Source organism: Balaenoptera borealis, assembly GCF_965194805.1.
Source record: "Balaenoptera borealis genome assembly, chromosome: 10".
Lineage (NCBI taxonomy): Eukaryota > Metazoa > Chordata > Mammalia > Artiodactyla > Balaenopteridae > Balaenoptera > Balaenoptera borealis.
The window spans coordinates 10,538,166-10,552,453 of record NC_138874.1 but is presented as its reverse complement, the minus strand read 5'-3'; the positions used below and the strand labels follow the sequence as shown (position 1 = coordinate 10,552,453).

Genomic DNA, 14,288 nt, shown 5'->3' with positions numbered 1-14,288 from the left:
GGAGACGGCGGGCTTGGGGGGCGAGACAGCGGGCATGGGGGCGGAGGTGGCGTGCATGGGGGCGGAGGCGGCGGGCGGAGGAGCCGAGCCCAGGCTTCCGGACCAGTTTGTACCTCTGAGACCTAGTCTTGGGGGGTAAGTCTTCCGAGGGTAGTTGAGGCCTTAAGTACGAATAAGAATCAGCCAGGCTGGGACTGGGGTGTCAGTCCAAGCAAAGGGAAAACACTTAGGAAAACCCGAGTTGTCGAAGAGGAAGGAGGGAGGTTTGTCCGGAAATGAAGTTACAGGGATGTATGTCACACGGTATTAACAACTGGTGAACCGGTTGAAGGATACATGGGACTCCTTTGTACTGCTCTTGCAACTTTTCTGAAATTTGACATTATTTCAAAATAAAGTTAAAAACAAATAGAGACCACAGCTGTAACCTGCTCCGCTCTATTCTACCAAGAAAAGGGGCTCTCGGCTCTCGAAACTATGCTGTTTTCTTGGCCTACCTTCGCAAAGCCCGCTTTTTTCCACCACCTCTTTATTCCTTCACCTTTTGTCATTCCTTCTTATTCTTTTTATTCCTTCCCCCACAGTCGCCCCCCTCTTTACCTCTCATTTTCACCTGCAAAATTGTACCCATCCTTCAAGGCCCAGCTCACTTAGGAAAATTTCCCAACTATTTACAGTAGAGATACAACAGTCTCTCTAGATGTAAATGGTTGTCTTATTCAGCCTGTGCTCTGTATCCCCATTCACCGTACCTAGTGAATATATGGTAAATTGACTTTTAAGCAATAAAAAATATTAGATTATCATTAGATAAATCACTGAATCAGTAGTTTTGGTGGTAAAATCAAACTTGACTTTGAATCTATGGGAACAGATTTGCTAATTTTGGAGAGCTGCTTAATAGAAGTCACTGGGAATATATGTGATCTTTTTTACAGTCCACATCAGATAATGTGATGGAAAAACAATATTCAACTGCTTGGCACTGGTTTTGAGTCCCTTATTTTGGCTTGTGTATCACACAAAGATGAGAAAAACTCAACTGTCCATGTTTTCAACTCTAGCATCTCCATCTATCCTATACCGTCCAATGAAGACATTCTACTCATTTTTCTTTCAGCATGTCTTCCAATCAGATTCCTTCCTCACTCTCCCTACCATTATTCCAAGAATCACTTCCTCTCTGGAACACCGCAATGTCATTGAATCTGGCCTTTCTCCACTCTAGCCTATGCATTCCATTTCCAGATGAATCTCAGTTAAATGCTAAGGTTTGCCATCTCCTCTATGTCACCATCACATCAGTCATCACATTCCTTGCGTGCTCATACACTGCCCTCTTTAAACTCTAATGCATGTGTTTTCCCTGCCCATACAATTTAGTGCTTAATTTTATGATCTCTTGTATATCTATTACTTCCACAACTAAACCATGAAACTATTCCTCCGTGGGGTTTACATCTTACACATACAAAACCCATCATATGACATTAGACAAAAATCCGTAAATAGCAGGTTAAAATTAAAACGAAAGGTGAAGAAATGGACTCACAAAGAATGAAAGGCAGCACACACTTCTAGAGGAAAAGGTGATAAGTATGAAAGAGACTGTGGTTGGAGATAGTTTAAAAATGATTCCCACTGTTCTTAAGAACTGCTTTCCAACCATTTAGAGATCACTAACCCCTTTGAAGAGTTTCTTAAACTTATAGGGGCTCTTTTAATTTAAAAAAATACAAATACATTTTGTAAAAAATGTTAGGGGTTTCTGGAATCTGGTCCACCGTCCCCAACCTTCCCAGGTTATTAAAATTAACAAGACCTCACCCTCAGGTTATTTCAGTAGGAATAAAAAAAAGGCTTTGGAGAACACTGTAAAAAAACGTACCATCTTAGTTTTATCAGAGATTGTAAACTAGTTTGATAAAATGTAGTTTAGGGGACCAGGGAAAGACTTAAGTCAAATTCTAGTAATGCCATGAAATTCTCAAACTCTCCAGAGAAGCTGGGAGGAAGGGAGAGATAGGCAGAAAAGCCCAAGGGTATAAACCTCAACTCCAACAAAGTTTGGAATCACTCTCCTTTAGAGCACTGTTTGTGAGAATCCAATCCACCTATCAAGTAGGTGATATTGGGAGTTCCTTGAAAAACAGGGTTTCATGATCAGGTAAGTCTAAAAGCAGTAGGTTAAATGAAAAACCTTCCTTAAAAAAACTTCTTAAAGTTTTTAACATGCGAACACTGAAACTCTAAGAAGGGGATGTGCTATATATAGCATTTCCAAAATATGTTTGGTAATATATTACCAGAGCATTTCCAGGGACCAGTATTCTAGGACCTCATTTTGAGAAGCACTGTTCTATAGATTTTAAAACTCGTCCCTTAAACGTTAAACTGATTTCTGTGAAAATAAAGGGTCATCAAAAAGGTGCATCAAAAATACACATTTGGGCTTTTTTAGGCCTTAAAAAGTTTCCTTTTTGTTTTAAAGAAAAAATTTTCTCTTGGTGGGAAGTTCATTAAACGGGGCAGAAAACCTAATTATTGATTTTAAAGGTTTGGAGTGATGCAGTGGTTGGTTCTCAACCCAGATGAGTATTAAGATCACTGGCCACCTTTAAAAAAAGACCAGCATCCAGGTACCATCCCAGACCAATTAAATATGACTGAGGGTGGGGCTGGAGTACTGACTACTGTTTTAACAATACCCAGATGATTCCACAGTGCAGTGGGGTAGAGTGCACTGAAAGTGTAAGAGAGCCACAAAGGTCCAATTACATTAAAAGACCAAAAAAAAAAAAAAAAAGAAAAGAAATAAAAGGAAAAAAAAAAAAAGCCGCTAGTAATGGTTTCAAGCATTAAAGAAAAAAATCTTGGTTTTCTTCTTTAGACAAACCTCCAAGTCAGAAGTATTCATCTTCAGACTCAAGCTAAATTGTGTATGCAAAGATATAAGAATGCCTAACAAATCCTGTACATAAATCTGGCTAATGGACTTTTAATTCCTATAGGCAGAATATTCCCTTTTTTGGATGTCAATTTTACCCTGTCTGATAATACATGCTGGAGATATGTGTTTCGGTCAGGCATCAGAGACAGAAATGAACTAAAATTACTTAATCTTTTAGAAACAAAATCAAGGATTCACAAACTATGGCATTTTATTTCAGAGCCTTTGCTTACATTTGTACAATATATTACATAATTCTTCATTGTTTGCAGATCCTAATATATACTTTATAGCTTTTATTCTATAAGCTTTTCTTCAATGTTTTGCTGTCAACAAATCTTTACAGTCCTGTACAAATCTGAATAACTTGAAACCATTTTCAACAAAATTAGTTACTGTAAGCACACACTGCAAGACTGAAAATGCTTTTCTTAGAAAAGTTGAATGTAAAGGATTCTGACACGTTAGCATCTACAACAAAACGCTTCGAAATTCTCACGTCGTATTGCCAGAAAACAAATAAAACATGCCAGCCCCGTCCAAAAAAAGTACACAGAACTACAATTAAAACAGTAAAACAGTCTGTACAGTAAAGTACTGTGTATTAACAGTGCCAGGTATTAAATAGCTTGAATGAACACATCCGCAATATACAAATGTCTTACAAAGGTGTAGAATTAAATACAAGTGCCAAACAGAACAGAGATTGGAACCATACAACATAAAGTCAATACAGGTGAAAACAATTTTGCGTTCATTTTGGATTTTATACAAGGCATTTAATTTTTATAGGCCTACCACCCCGATTAGCTATTTATACTTAAAATAACAGCCATCCTTTTGAGACAGTTCATAGCAACAGCCTTGAACCATACCAATAAAGTTTACTTGTTCCTGAAGTCCTCTTGTTGTAGCTCATAATAAAATAAGCAATACAAATGAATTATCTATATTTAAGGAAAAAGAAACATTTACAAGAAAACACAAAAATATAACTGTTATAATTCATTATGAATAAATATACACTTTGAACTGGCTAAGTACAATCTTTACACATTGTTTAAGATTTAATACAGTTTATTAGCCATTTTCTTTTTTCACACAATGTATTATATCAAAATTAAAAAAAAATACTGATTTATAGAAAAATGGCAAAGTACAGTAGTTCCATTCCAATTTGAAGGGGCGTGAAAAGCCACTGCAAGACCTTTTAGCCTAATTCAAACCTGTAAACATGTTCAGTCTTTTTTAAAGAGAATCTTTAATATTTGGTTATCAGGATTGATGTCTAATATCCTGTTAACTGCAGGTTCTGAATTTATTACATGTGCTTGAGTTATACAATTAAAGCCACCCTAAGGTGACTTGCTTTAAAAAACAATTAGCTTGTACAAATGAAAATAGGTTCATATTTTTTCATAAATAAATGGAAAAATATCAAATGTTCCAGCTTTAACAAAATACAAGGGAATACATATACAGTAAGTTATCTTAACATGTTGTGGCCGCCCAATGACTACGCTTACTGTATTGTCTCTACAGGCAGTGAAAAGCCTCCATTTGCCACAGTGGAAGGCCTTCAAGTTACCAGACACACAATTCCCAGACAAGTTGGAAACAATTATTGCTTGAGGAAAAGCAGTTCATTGTACTTTTTCTTCATAAAAAAAGTGCACTTAAGTGCCAAGTCAGCTTGTCAAGAAACAATTTTTAAATATAAAATAGTGCTTGTCTGATTTTTTTTTTTGTGCCACTGTGCAGTATAAAAAAAGACGTGGCTCTCAACAGCCATTAAGTGCAAAGTGCTTTAGCAAGTCCTGCTGTCACCTGCACTCAACGGACATTCCATTCTGTGACGTGCTGGACATTGACGGTTCAGCTAATGTTAACATAACAGCAGCCGTTATGGAGCTGGACGAAGGTGAAGACGATGACGAGGATGTAGCAGCACCTAAGGCGAAGGGAAACCAACAGCTTAATAACACGCATATACAACAGCAGAAGGAAGTAAAGCACTCGTCCTCTAAACTAAAATTCTGCTGTCTTCTCCAAAATCATTTAGCTCACTACGAGAGCAGTCACTTCTTACAAGACCATAATGTAAAGAAAGGAAAACCTAGTGCATCTCAAGTAACGAGGCACTGCCAAATCACAGGAGAAGCAACGACAAAGGACAGGCCAGGGAACGCTCTTGCGTGAATCAAAGAGGAGAATGAACGGTGCTCTCAGTCTACAGAGACATGGAAATAAGACAGAAGACAGACTTCCGTAATAATGAAACAAATGTCAAAAAGATCTTTGAATTCAACAGGAAAAATCTGTAATCCATCCCACATCTTTTTCCCCCTCCCAATTCCCGTATGTTTCTGCTTCTGGAGTTCCTTATGAAATTAAATGGTGATGAGAAGGGAAAGCTAATTGCTTCTTAAAGTTGGGAAAAATAACTACTACCACACATCACATCATAACTACTGCATTTTCCTCCACTTGGTTTATAAAGCAAATGACACATCAGTTATTTTCCTCAAAGAAATTCTCTCATTGTTATAAATCAGTGTTTGAAAACTTATTTTTTAAGGAATACATGCACAAAGTAAACGAAATCATTCAGTGCTGGGATATAAGGTGGAAAAGCTCATCTCCCTCTCATCCAGGACCCTCCTAACCCTCCAAATTCCCCTCCCCACTGTTACCAGCTGCTTCACAATCTTTAAAACTCCACAACAGGAACTGGCAAATTATTGCCCCACGGCCAAATCTGGCCTGCCTGTTTTTGTTAAGAAAATTTTATTGGAACACAGCTATGCCCGTTTCTTTACATCTTGCCTATGGCAGATTTCATAAGGTCAAGTAGTTCTAAAGAGACTATAAGGCCCACAAAGCCCAAAATATTTACTATCTGTCTCTACAGAAAATGTTTGCAACCCCGGCTCTAGAGGAATTTTTTCCGTAGAATCTAGAGATATGATATGCACATTTAAAATGAAAACACTAGTAACTTCGCTTTTAAAAACACAAGTGGAAGCACAGTATAGAGTCTGACTCTTGGTTTTTACACTTAACAATCTGAGGAGATGTTTCCTTATCAGTACATATATAGATTTACCTCTTTTTCTTTTCAAAGCTGAATAGTGTTCCACTATATTTATGAATTGTAACTAATCTAATTCCTAGTCTTTTGCATATATTATTGGAGAATACAAGTTAATGATTTCTATCTGCTATTATAAATATTACCATAACAAACTTGTTTGCGACCACATATTCTTCCTTGGGACCTATTCTCAGAACTAAAAGTAGCTAGTTCTCCAAACACACAATCAAAGAGTTTCCCAAGATAACTGTGCCTGTGATACAGGCTACTTCATTGTATTATGCTTTGCTTTATTGCCCTTCAAAGATACTGTGTTTTTTACAAATTGAAGGTTTGTGGCAACCCTGCATCCAGAAGTCTACTGCAGCATTTTTTCCAACAGTATTTGCTCACTTTGTGTCTCTGTGTCACATTTTGGTAATTCTCACAGTATTTCAAACTTTTTCATTATTATTATGTTACATTTGTTATGGTGATCTGTGAGCACAGATCTTTGATGTTACTATCGTAATTGCTTTGGGATGCCATGAACCATGCCCATCTAAGACAGTGAACTTATCTGACTGTTGAAATGACAACAAAGACTCAGAATATTACATAAACTTAGTTAACGGAGCAGCAGCAGGGTTTGAGAGCACTGACTCAAATCTGGAAAGAAGTTCCACTGTGGGTAAAATGCTTTCAAACAGCATTGCAGAGAAATTGCTTATGGAAGGAAGAGTCACTTGATGCAGCAAACTTCCTTGTTGTCTTATTTTAAGAAACTGCCACGGCCACCCCAGGCTTCAGCAACCACCACCCGGATCCGTCAGCAGCATCAACATCGAGGGAGGACCCTCCACCAGCAAAAAGATCACAATGACGGCTCAGATCATGGTTAGCATTTTTAACAATAAAGTATTTTTAACTGAGGTACGTACATCGTTTCTTTTTTTCGACATGATGCTGTTGCACACTTAACAGACTACAGTATAGTGTAAACATAACCTTCATATGCACTGGGAAACCAAAAAATTCATGTGACTCATTTTATTGTGATATTTGCTTTATTGTGGTAGTCTGGAAAAGAACCCACAGCATCTCCGAGGTAGACCTGAGCTTTGTTTCGGCAGCCCCGGAAAACTAAGACAACGCCCTTCCCTCAGATTTTAACCCCCCTCACTTCCTCTGGTCATTTGGGTCTCAAAGAAAATGTCCCAGCCATTGGTAATCTAATGCAACCCACCCAATCACTGCCTTAACATTGCTCTAGTCTCTTCAGTCTGAAATATTATTAGTTTTGGCGGAGAAGCAGACTGTAAGCTCCGTGAAAGTGAATATTATGGTTTGAGATAACTGTTTCTTTAGATAAATTTTCCCACTTTATAGATGAGGAAAATAAGCTAGAGGGATTAAAGAGCTTGCCTGAAGATACACAAACACAACTCACGTGAGCCCAACTGCACAGTCGCAAACTGCTTTAGGTTTAAGTAAAGTAAGGTAAAAACACTTACTTTCTCTCTCTTTCTTCTTTAAACGCTTTCTCCTCCGATCAATGGAAGCTACTTCAGATTTTAATGACAGATAATGTTTTCTGATTTCTTGCAGTTTTTCTTGAAGAATTGTGATACGCTCAGCACTTGTCATATTCTCCAGGTCCGCTGTGAATTTAACACTTTCATTAATATGCATTTGTGAACACAATTTTAATATATAAGAGAGAACATATAGTGTGGCTGTAACATGAGGAAGACAGATAAACTAAAAACAGGCTTGTAAACATTTGTTTGCCGAAGATTTTTCTCCCCCAGCCTAGAGCAATGCTCGGCACTACCACACGCACGGCACTTTCTGAATGAATGAGTGTGTAGAAGTAAAGATCTTATGACCTAAACACAGAGGTTAAAAATTCCACATTTACCAAAAAAGAAAAATCCCGCATTCATGTACAGTATCACCACAGTACATTAATTTGCATTTTTTTGAACGTTAGGACTGTGGATACATTTTTGTCTTTCGTCCGCTTTTTGTTCTTTTTTTAAAGTTTATCTCTTAATGCATGTCCCATCAACTTTTTTTGGCCGCAGCGCATGGTGCGTGGAACTTCCCCGGCCAGGGATGGAACCCACGCCCCCTGCAGGGGAAGCGCGGGGTCTCCGCCACTGGACCGCCAGGGAAGTCCCCTCTTTTTGTTCTTTTTTAGATTCTTCTAATACTTTTAGGTTGGAGGAAAGCTGTCACACGCTCTAAAGCACTTTCAGTCCCCTAAGACTCCCTGCGTGAGAAACTGCGGTAGTCTCTTTTTCAGAAAACATCTTTCACGGCTGTTTCTCATGGATACAGAAGGGTGAGGAGCAGGATAACGGAGTGGCGCGCGCCCGTCACGCAGCTGCAGTGACCAGCGATTCGTGGCAGACGCCGCCTCACTTATGCCTCCACCCACTCCCCACCTCAACACCAGGCTTTTACGGCAAACTGCTGACACAGCAGAAATACCTCATCAACACTGACGTGTGCCTCAAATGCCTTACAAGTTATCTTTCGGCAATTTTCTATTCAAATCAAGATCCAAATAAGCTATACTGCAGTGAATGGTTATTATGTCTCTCAGTCTGGTTACAGCCACTCTTCCAGAATTACTGGCATCAGGAATTACTAGGATGCAGTTTCTGCCACTTAACTGCTGATTTAATGTATGTCACTTACACATCTGAAAACTCCATTTGTAAACTTTGGGTAATCGATTACTAGGTTCCTTGAGATCAGGATCCTTATCACCATTCTTTCCACATTTTCCTGGAGACTGCGTCCTGGCAGGAGATTTGGTACCATGAGCCTTCATTCCACTGGAAACAGATTTGACGGGCTGAGCCTTAGTTACACTTTCACCAGCAGAAAGCTCTTCACTATCACTACTATTTGCTGAAAAAAAAAAAAAGAAAAAGAAAAAGAAAAGCATTAGTAAATAGAAAAGTAACAAAGAATATCTGTCACAGATTTTAGTGGACAATTTAAAGTTAACCATTTGAATTTATTACTACAGTAAACAACTTGCTTTACAGACCCTGCCTAAAAACCTGGAAAACCATTAAGTATAAACACAGCAGTATCTCAGTTAAGGAAAACAAAACCAAAAACTCTTCTTACCTGAATTGCCAATAACATATTTTTAAAAAACACTCAAACTAATCTTTCATTATACCTGGTAGACTATCAAATATACAGTAATTATTTAAATGGCTTTTAACTCTATTATGTTAATATATATAAAGTAGAATACAGCATCTTTTAAAATGACTCATAATGGAAACCTCAACTTTCATATTTTAAACTGTGTACAGATTGTGTACATGTCACACTTTCCTACTCCTTTGGCCACAAACAGTGATCACAATCATCATATTTAATAAAGAATTCTTTGGGAATAAACTCTGAACTTTGATACATACAGTGATTCCTTAAGAAACTCCTACATCATAGCTTGTTGACTAAAATAAACCATCAGTTTTACCCTGGTAAATATATTCAGTAATTTATAAAAAAAATTCAGAAGTCTATGTAATAATTATGTTACATCTGCCATTGCTGATTAAAGCCTCAGGACTAGAATGGAAATGCTTAACACCTTGACATGTGAACAGGTTATGGGACTGGTATTTCCATAAATTACCTCTTTCTGGATACAAAGCATTTTTGTAGATTCTATGAGAGTTAATTCACTTTACTAAATTATTCTCAGAGAACTGTTTCCTCATTCTGACTTAACAAGATGTAGGCCCAATAATTAAAACGGGAGAACATGCGGTCAACTGCTATTATCTCTCAATTATATGAATATGTTAATAACTTACTGAAGATGAGCCCTCTTAGAGAATGTCATTTAAAGGTCTTGAAGATAAAAACATCAGAGTGTAATAAAAAACACTCTGAATATCCTGTCAGTTACTCCAAATAAGTGATCAATTTGGCATCAAATTTATCGATTTTCATTTCCTGATTCTTCATTTAACAACCAAAAAAAAAAAAAGTATAGTTAACTCTAAAAGCCTGAGAAGTGTTCCAGATAGGAAAGACACACAGCGACTCCTCCCACTGTGGTGTTTTGGGAATAAAGAATCTCCACCACTCTCTTACACATACGTTTAAAGAATCCCTTCCCAGTCCCCCCACTGCTGCTCTGGAACCCCTGGCAACTCCTAGCTAAGCCACCCAAGGCTTGGGCCCACTCTGATGCAGTGGTCTGCCTCAGCTTGGCTTTCATGGCCTTGCTGAACACAGCCGCCCGGGGCCCCAAAGGATGCCATATTCACCGCCTGGAAGTCATATGGGCTCAGCAGAACCTCGGGGAACTGGCCGCATAACCCTTTTCTGCACTGAAGTGCAGCCAAGCCGGCCGATAGCAAAGGTCAGGCAGTGGAGGTGGCAGGAGTCTCCTGGAAGAGCAGCAGGAGGTCAGTGTGGGACACCTGAAAAGAAATTCTTTACATATTTTCTGCTTCTTACTTTGTCTACAAAAGAGAGATAAAATGTGCAGCTCTCAGGAGAAATACAGTATATATATTCCTGTAGGTTGATAAACAGAATCATTGCTAAAGTCATGAGTTACAACATATTTAACCAGAGTAGTCTTACAGCTGCTCTTAGATACATAGTTTAGGATACCGAAGATAAAGGTAGTGCACGGGAGTTACTGGATTTACAGCTCTAAAGCTATCTTGATTGTTCTCCTCCAGGCTGATTTTGCCTGGAAGAATTACAAGGCAATCAATTTCCTTGTAATAAAAATAATATATAATTCAAGCATTTCATAATATGTAATATATATAATGGCAAAAGAACTGTTGAACATAAAACTAACAAAGATGTTGATGTTTATATTATATTGGCTACTATTTTTTAAAAGATTACCTGATTATTCATCAGCAATCAGTACCACTGCTGAATAATAAACTGCTCAATCCTAGAATTTACCTAGGATCAAAAGACTTCTGTGTGATTTGGGGGGTTGGGGGGGTGGTTAGAGACGAAATCAAAATATTAACTGTCCCGTATCCTGAATACCCTTTTCTTAATGGGGAAAAAAACATATCCACCATTATCTTTATATTTAAAAAATTTAGAGATTTCACACTTACTGCCTTTGCCTTTCTTTTTGTTGTTTACCACTGTTGCTTTATGGCTTCGTTTCTGCTTTTTTGATGAACTTCCTCCTCCCTGAGCTTCTTTCACTCTTTTCTGACCTGTACAGGCTTTGATGGGAAAGAAATTATTAAGTAACACAAAATAAAATCAAGCTTGCCCCAGGTATAAATTAATTCCACATTCTAGAAGAAAAGACCAATTCTGAGACTATACATGTTCTTTATGAGATTTATAATTTGTCATAGAAATTACTACAATTTTTAAAATAAACTGTCATTAATGAGCTGAATTATTACACATAATTAGAGTTTTTTAAAAAGCAAACAAAGTATGCACATCCTTCTTAGAAAAATCAGATATAAACTGAATATAGTTCTCAATATAGTACTGGGAGTTTATGAGTCTAGTAATTCAAAAAAAAGGTATATGCTGAAAACAAAAGCTGAAGTTTGTTAAAATTCAATAAAACCAAAATATTAAGATTTAATTACAGGTTAAAATAGTCATTATATGTATTATAATGATATTAATGAAAATTTTAATGATATAATATTAATGGAATACATTTTAGTAGTAATTCACACTTAATTATAATAACAAATTTATTATAAAGACAATTTATTATAAATTTACAACAACAATAACTTAGCTCCCAGGGCAATGGTTAACACGTATACCATTTACAGATCTAGCATAGTAGTTCTAAGAAACGTTCCATCTTCTTGGCAGGAAGTTATTCCAAAATATTATAAATGTCTCCCGTTCTTCAAGGACGAGCCCAAGTCCTACCTTCCCCGATGCCCAGCCTTCAATGATCAATCACTACTCCAAACTATAGTTTCTCAGCTACTAATCTGATCCTCAGCATCTGCTGTGATTCTATATCTTCCTAATTATATGCATTGTTTCTCAGACTATACAGTAATCTTTCTCCTGAGATTAATAAAGTCTTATCTCTATTCCATTCCAAAGTCAGATACTATAATGATACAATATAATTAATACCATGATAAAATTATGCCATGTTTGTTTTAAAAACAAAATGTTTCTTAGTCCTGTTACAATGGTAAAATCAACCATGAATATACAAGACATGGCTTCGTTGGTAAAAAATGGAACAGGCTATTAAATGTTTTGTTTGCAACTTCTCAGTTTTCTTTTTTTTTAATGGGTTACCTCTAATAGATAACTTTTCCTAATGCTCTTTTAATATAACAAAGCGAAACATAAAGAAAGTGATTTAGATATTATCTATATTAAAGTACAGAATCTTAAAAACAATTGCCAGATTTCTCTCCAAGAGTTTAATTCTAAAACTTTCAGCTACAAGAAATAAAAAGCTTACTGTAGGCTAAACTGGAAGGCAATCCTAAATCTAAATTGTAAAACTTACGTTTTTACTTTTTTTTTTTTAATGGCCGTGCCGGGAGGCATGCAGGATCTTAATTCCCTGACCAGGGATCGAACCCATGCCCCCTGCAGTGGAAGCACAGAGGCTTAACCACTGGACCGCCAGGGAAGTCCCTTACATTTTTACTTTTAAAATCAAGTGAATTCTGGGACTTCCCTGGCGGTCCAGTGGTTAAGAATCCGCCTTCCAATGCAGGGGACGCGGGTTCAATCCCTGGTAAGGGAACTAAGATCCCACATGCCGCAGGGCAACTAAGCTGGTGCACCACAGCTACAGAGCCCATGCGCCCTGGAGCCCACGTGCCACAACTAGAGAGCCCATGAGTTGCAACCAATGAGCATGAGCACTCTGGAGCCCGCCTGCCACAAGTAGAGAGAAGCCTGAGTGTCACAACTACTGAAGCCCGCACACCTGGAGACTGTGCTCCGTAACAAGAGAAGCCACCGCAATGAGAAGCCCGCGCACCGCAACGAAGAGTAGCCCCCGCTCACCGCAACTAGAGAAAGCCCGTGCGCAGCAACGAAGAAGACCCAAAGCAGCCAAAAATAAATAAATAAATTTATAAGAAAAAAAAAGTTTATCATATTATAGTTGAAAGCCTCTCTAATCATCTGTGATAAATGCTTCTTTCATTTTGAGGATTACTCTATTTATGCCTGGATAATTCAGTTCCATCAGATAGTATGGCACACAAACACAATCACAGTAGCTGTGTGTGTGAATGTACAGAAAAAAAAAAATTATTGCAACTATATTTTTTACTTAATTTTTTTAAATGTTTTAAGTCAAGATTTGTGTGATAATGTTATGTCAATTATATCTCAAGGAAACTAGAAAAAGGAAAAAAAAAGGTTTGTGTGAGAAAACTTGGAACTAACTAATTTGGTCTGGATCATATCTCTTTTTTAAGTTTAGCTAAAAACCTGAAGTTAGCATAATAAAATCTGGTATGTTATATAAAATACATACCCTAGTGCTGTATCTTTATACTGGAAAAGTGTGTTTCAAAGCCAAGTGTCAGCCTAGAGCATATTAATTTAAAGACACCTGAGTGAAGTGGTTCCTAAGTAAAATGATGACAAAAGTACAGCTAAGGCACCATCAAAAAGGCACTAATACTTTCGGGAAGTACTAATTTCAACTTCACGGAAAAATCAAGAGTATTACTATAGGTTATTAACAGAGACACTGGTCCTTCAATTTGGAAGCTCTGCATCTAAGAAAGCATCAAATTCCTTTACAAAGGCTTGAAAATCAGTTTGGCACGGCGGTCTGAGGAAAGCAGTGCCTGCAGAGCTGGCTGCTCCAGCCCCCCACACGCAGTGTTTGGTTAAGGGTGGAGGGGTCTGTCAGTAAATCAAAATGTTTGTGAGAAACTGCACACGGCAAGTGCAAACACAATGTTACACAAGTATACTTAAGCCGCTCACGCCATGCCGTCACTCAGTGCATCGTGAGTTCTCAGGGAGGTCTGGATGTGGGCCCGGGTGCAGTTTCTAGCATGTGTCTGGTCCGCTGTGAAGCGGCACGGGCGGCTGAAGCAGAGGACACTCAAGTCTTCCCAAGCTTTTAAACACGCTCCACTCTTCCTCACCACAAACTGCCTCCCAAATTTCCGTTCCTGCCACGTTCACACAAGTACTCCGTGTGAACACCTCACGCTCGTAACGCGAGATGCGATAAACCCGTAAGGCAGCGGAGCCCTGCGCCTC

The 14,288-nt window shown here is 38.0% G+C and overlaps 1 protein-coding gene and 1 long non-coding RNA gene across 8 annotated transcripts in view; one reads left to right on the top strand and one right to left on the bottom strand.

Moving 5' to 3' along the window:
* Positions 1–23: 23 nt before the first annotated feature.
* LOC309635895 lies at positions 24–14,284 on the top strand. Of its 2 annotated transcripts, XR_014249082.1 has the most exons (3): positions 24–135; positions 4,493–6,956; positions 12,772–14,284. It is a non-coding gene; the product is annotated as an uncharacterized lncRNA (long non-coding RNA). The 2 variants fall into 2 exon arrangements; XR_014249083.1 differs by lacking the exon at positions 12,772–14,284 and having other exon boundaries at positions 4,493–7,076.
* The window catches only part of ARID4B (AT-rich interaction domain 4B), a 127,455-nt gene continuing 116,303 nt past the window's right edge, over positions 3,137–14,288 (bottom strand). For 4 of the 6 annotated variants that reach the window (XM_082407570.1, XM_082407572.1, XM_082407573.1 and 1 more), the window contains 4 exons: positions 11,159–11,272; positions 8,730–8,945; positions 7,538–7,684; positions 3,137–4,901 (listed from right to left, as the gene is read on the bottom strand). In XM_082407570.1, the coding sequence (XP_082263696.1) occupies positions 4,774–4,901; positions 7,538–7,684; positions 8,730–8,945; positions 11,159–11,272 (605 nt within the window). In that variant the 3' untranslated portion in view covers positions 3,137–4,773. Of the gene's footprint in view, positions 4,902–7,537; positions 7,685–8,729; positions 8,946–10,333; positions 10,490–11,158; positions 11,273–14,288 lie in introns of those variants that run through there. The other 2 variants (XM_082407574.1, XM_082407575.1) reach the window with 2 other exon arrangements.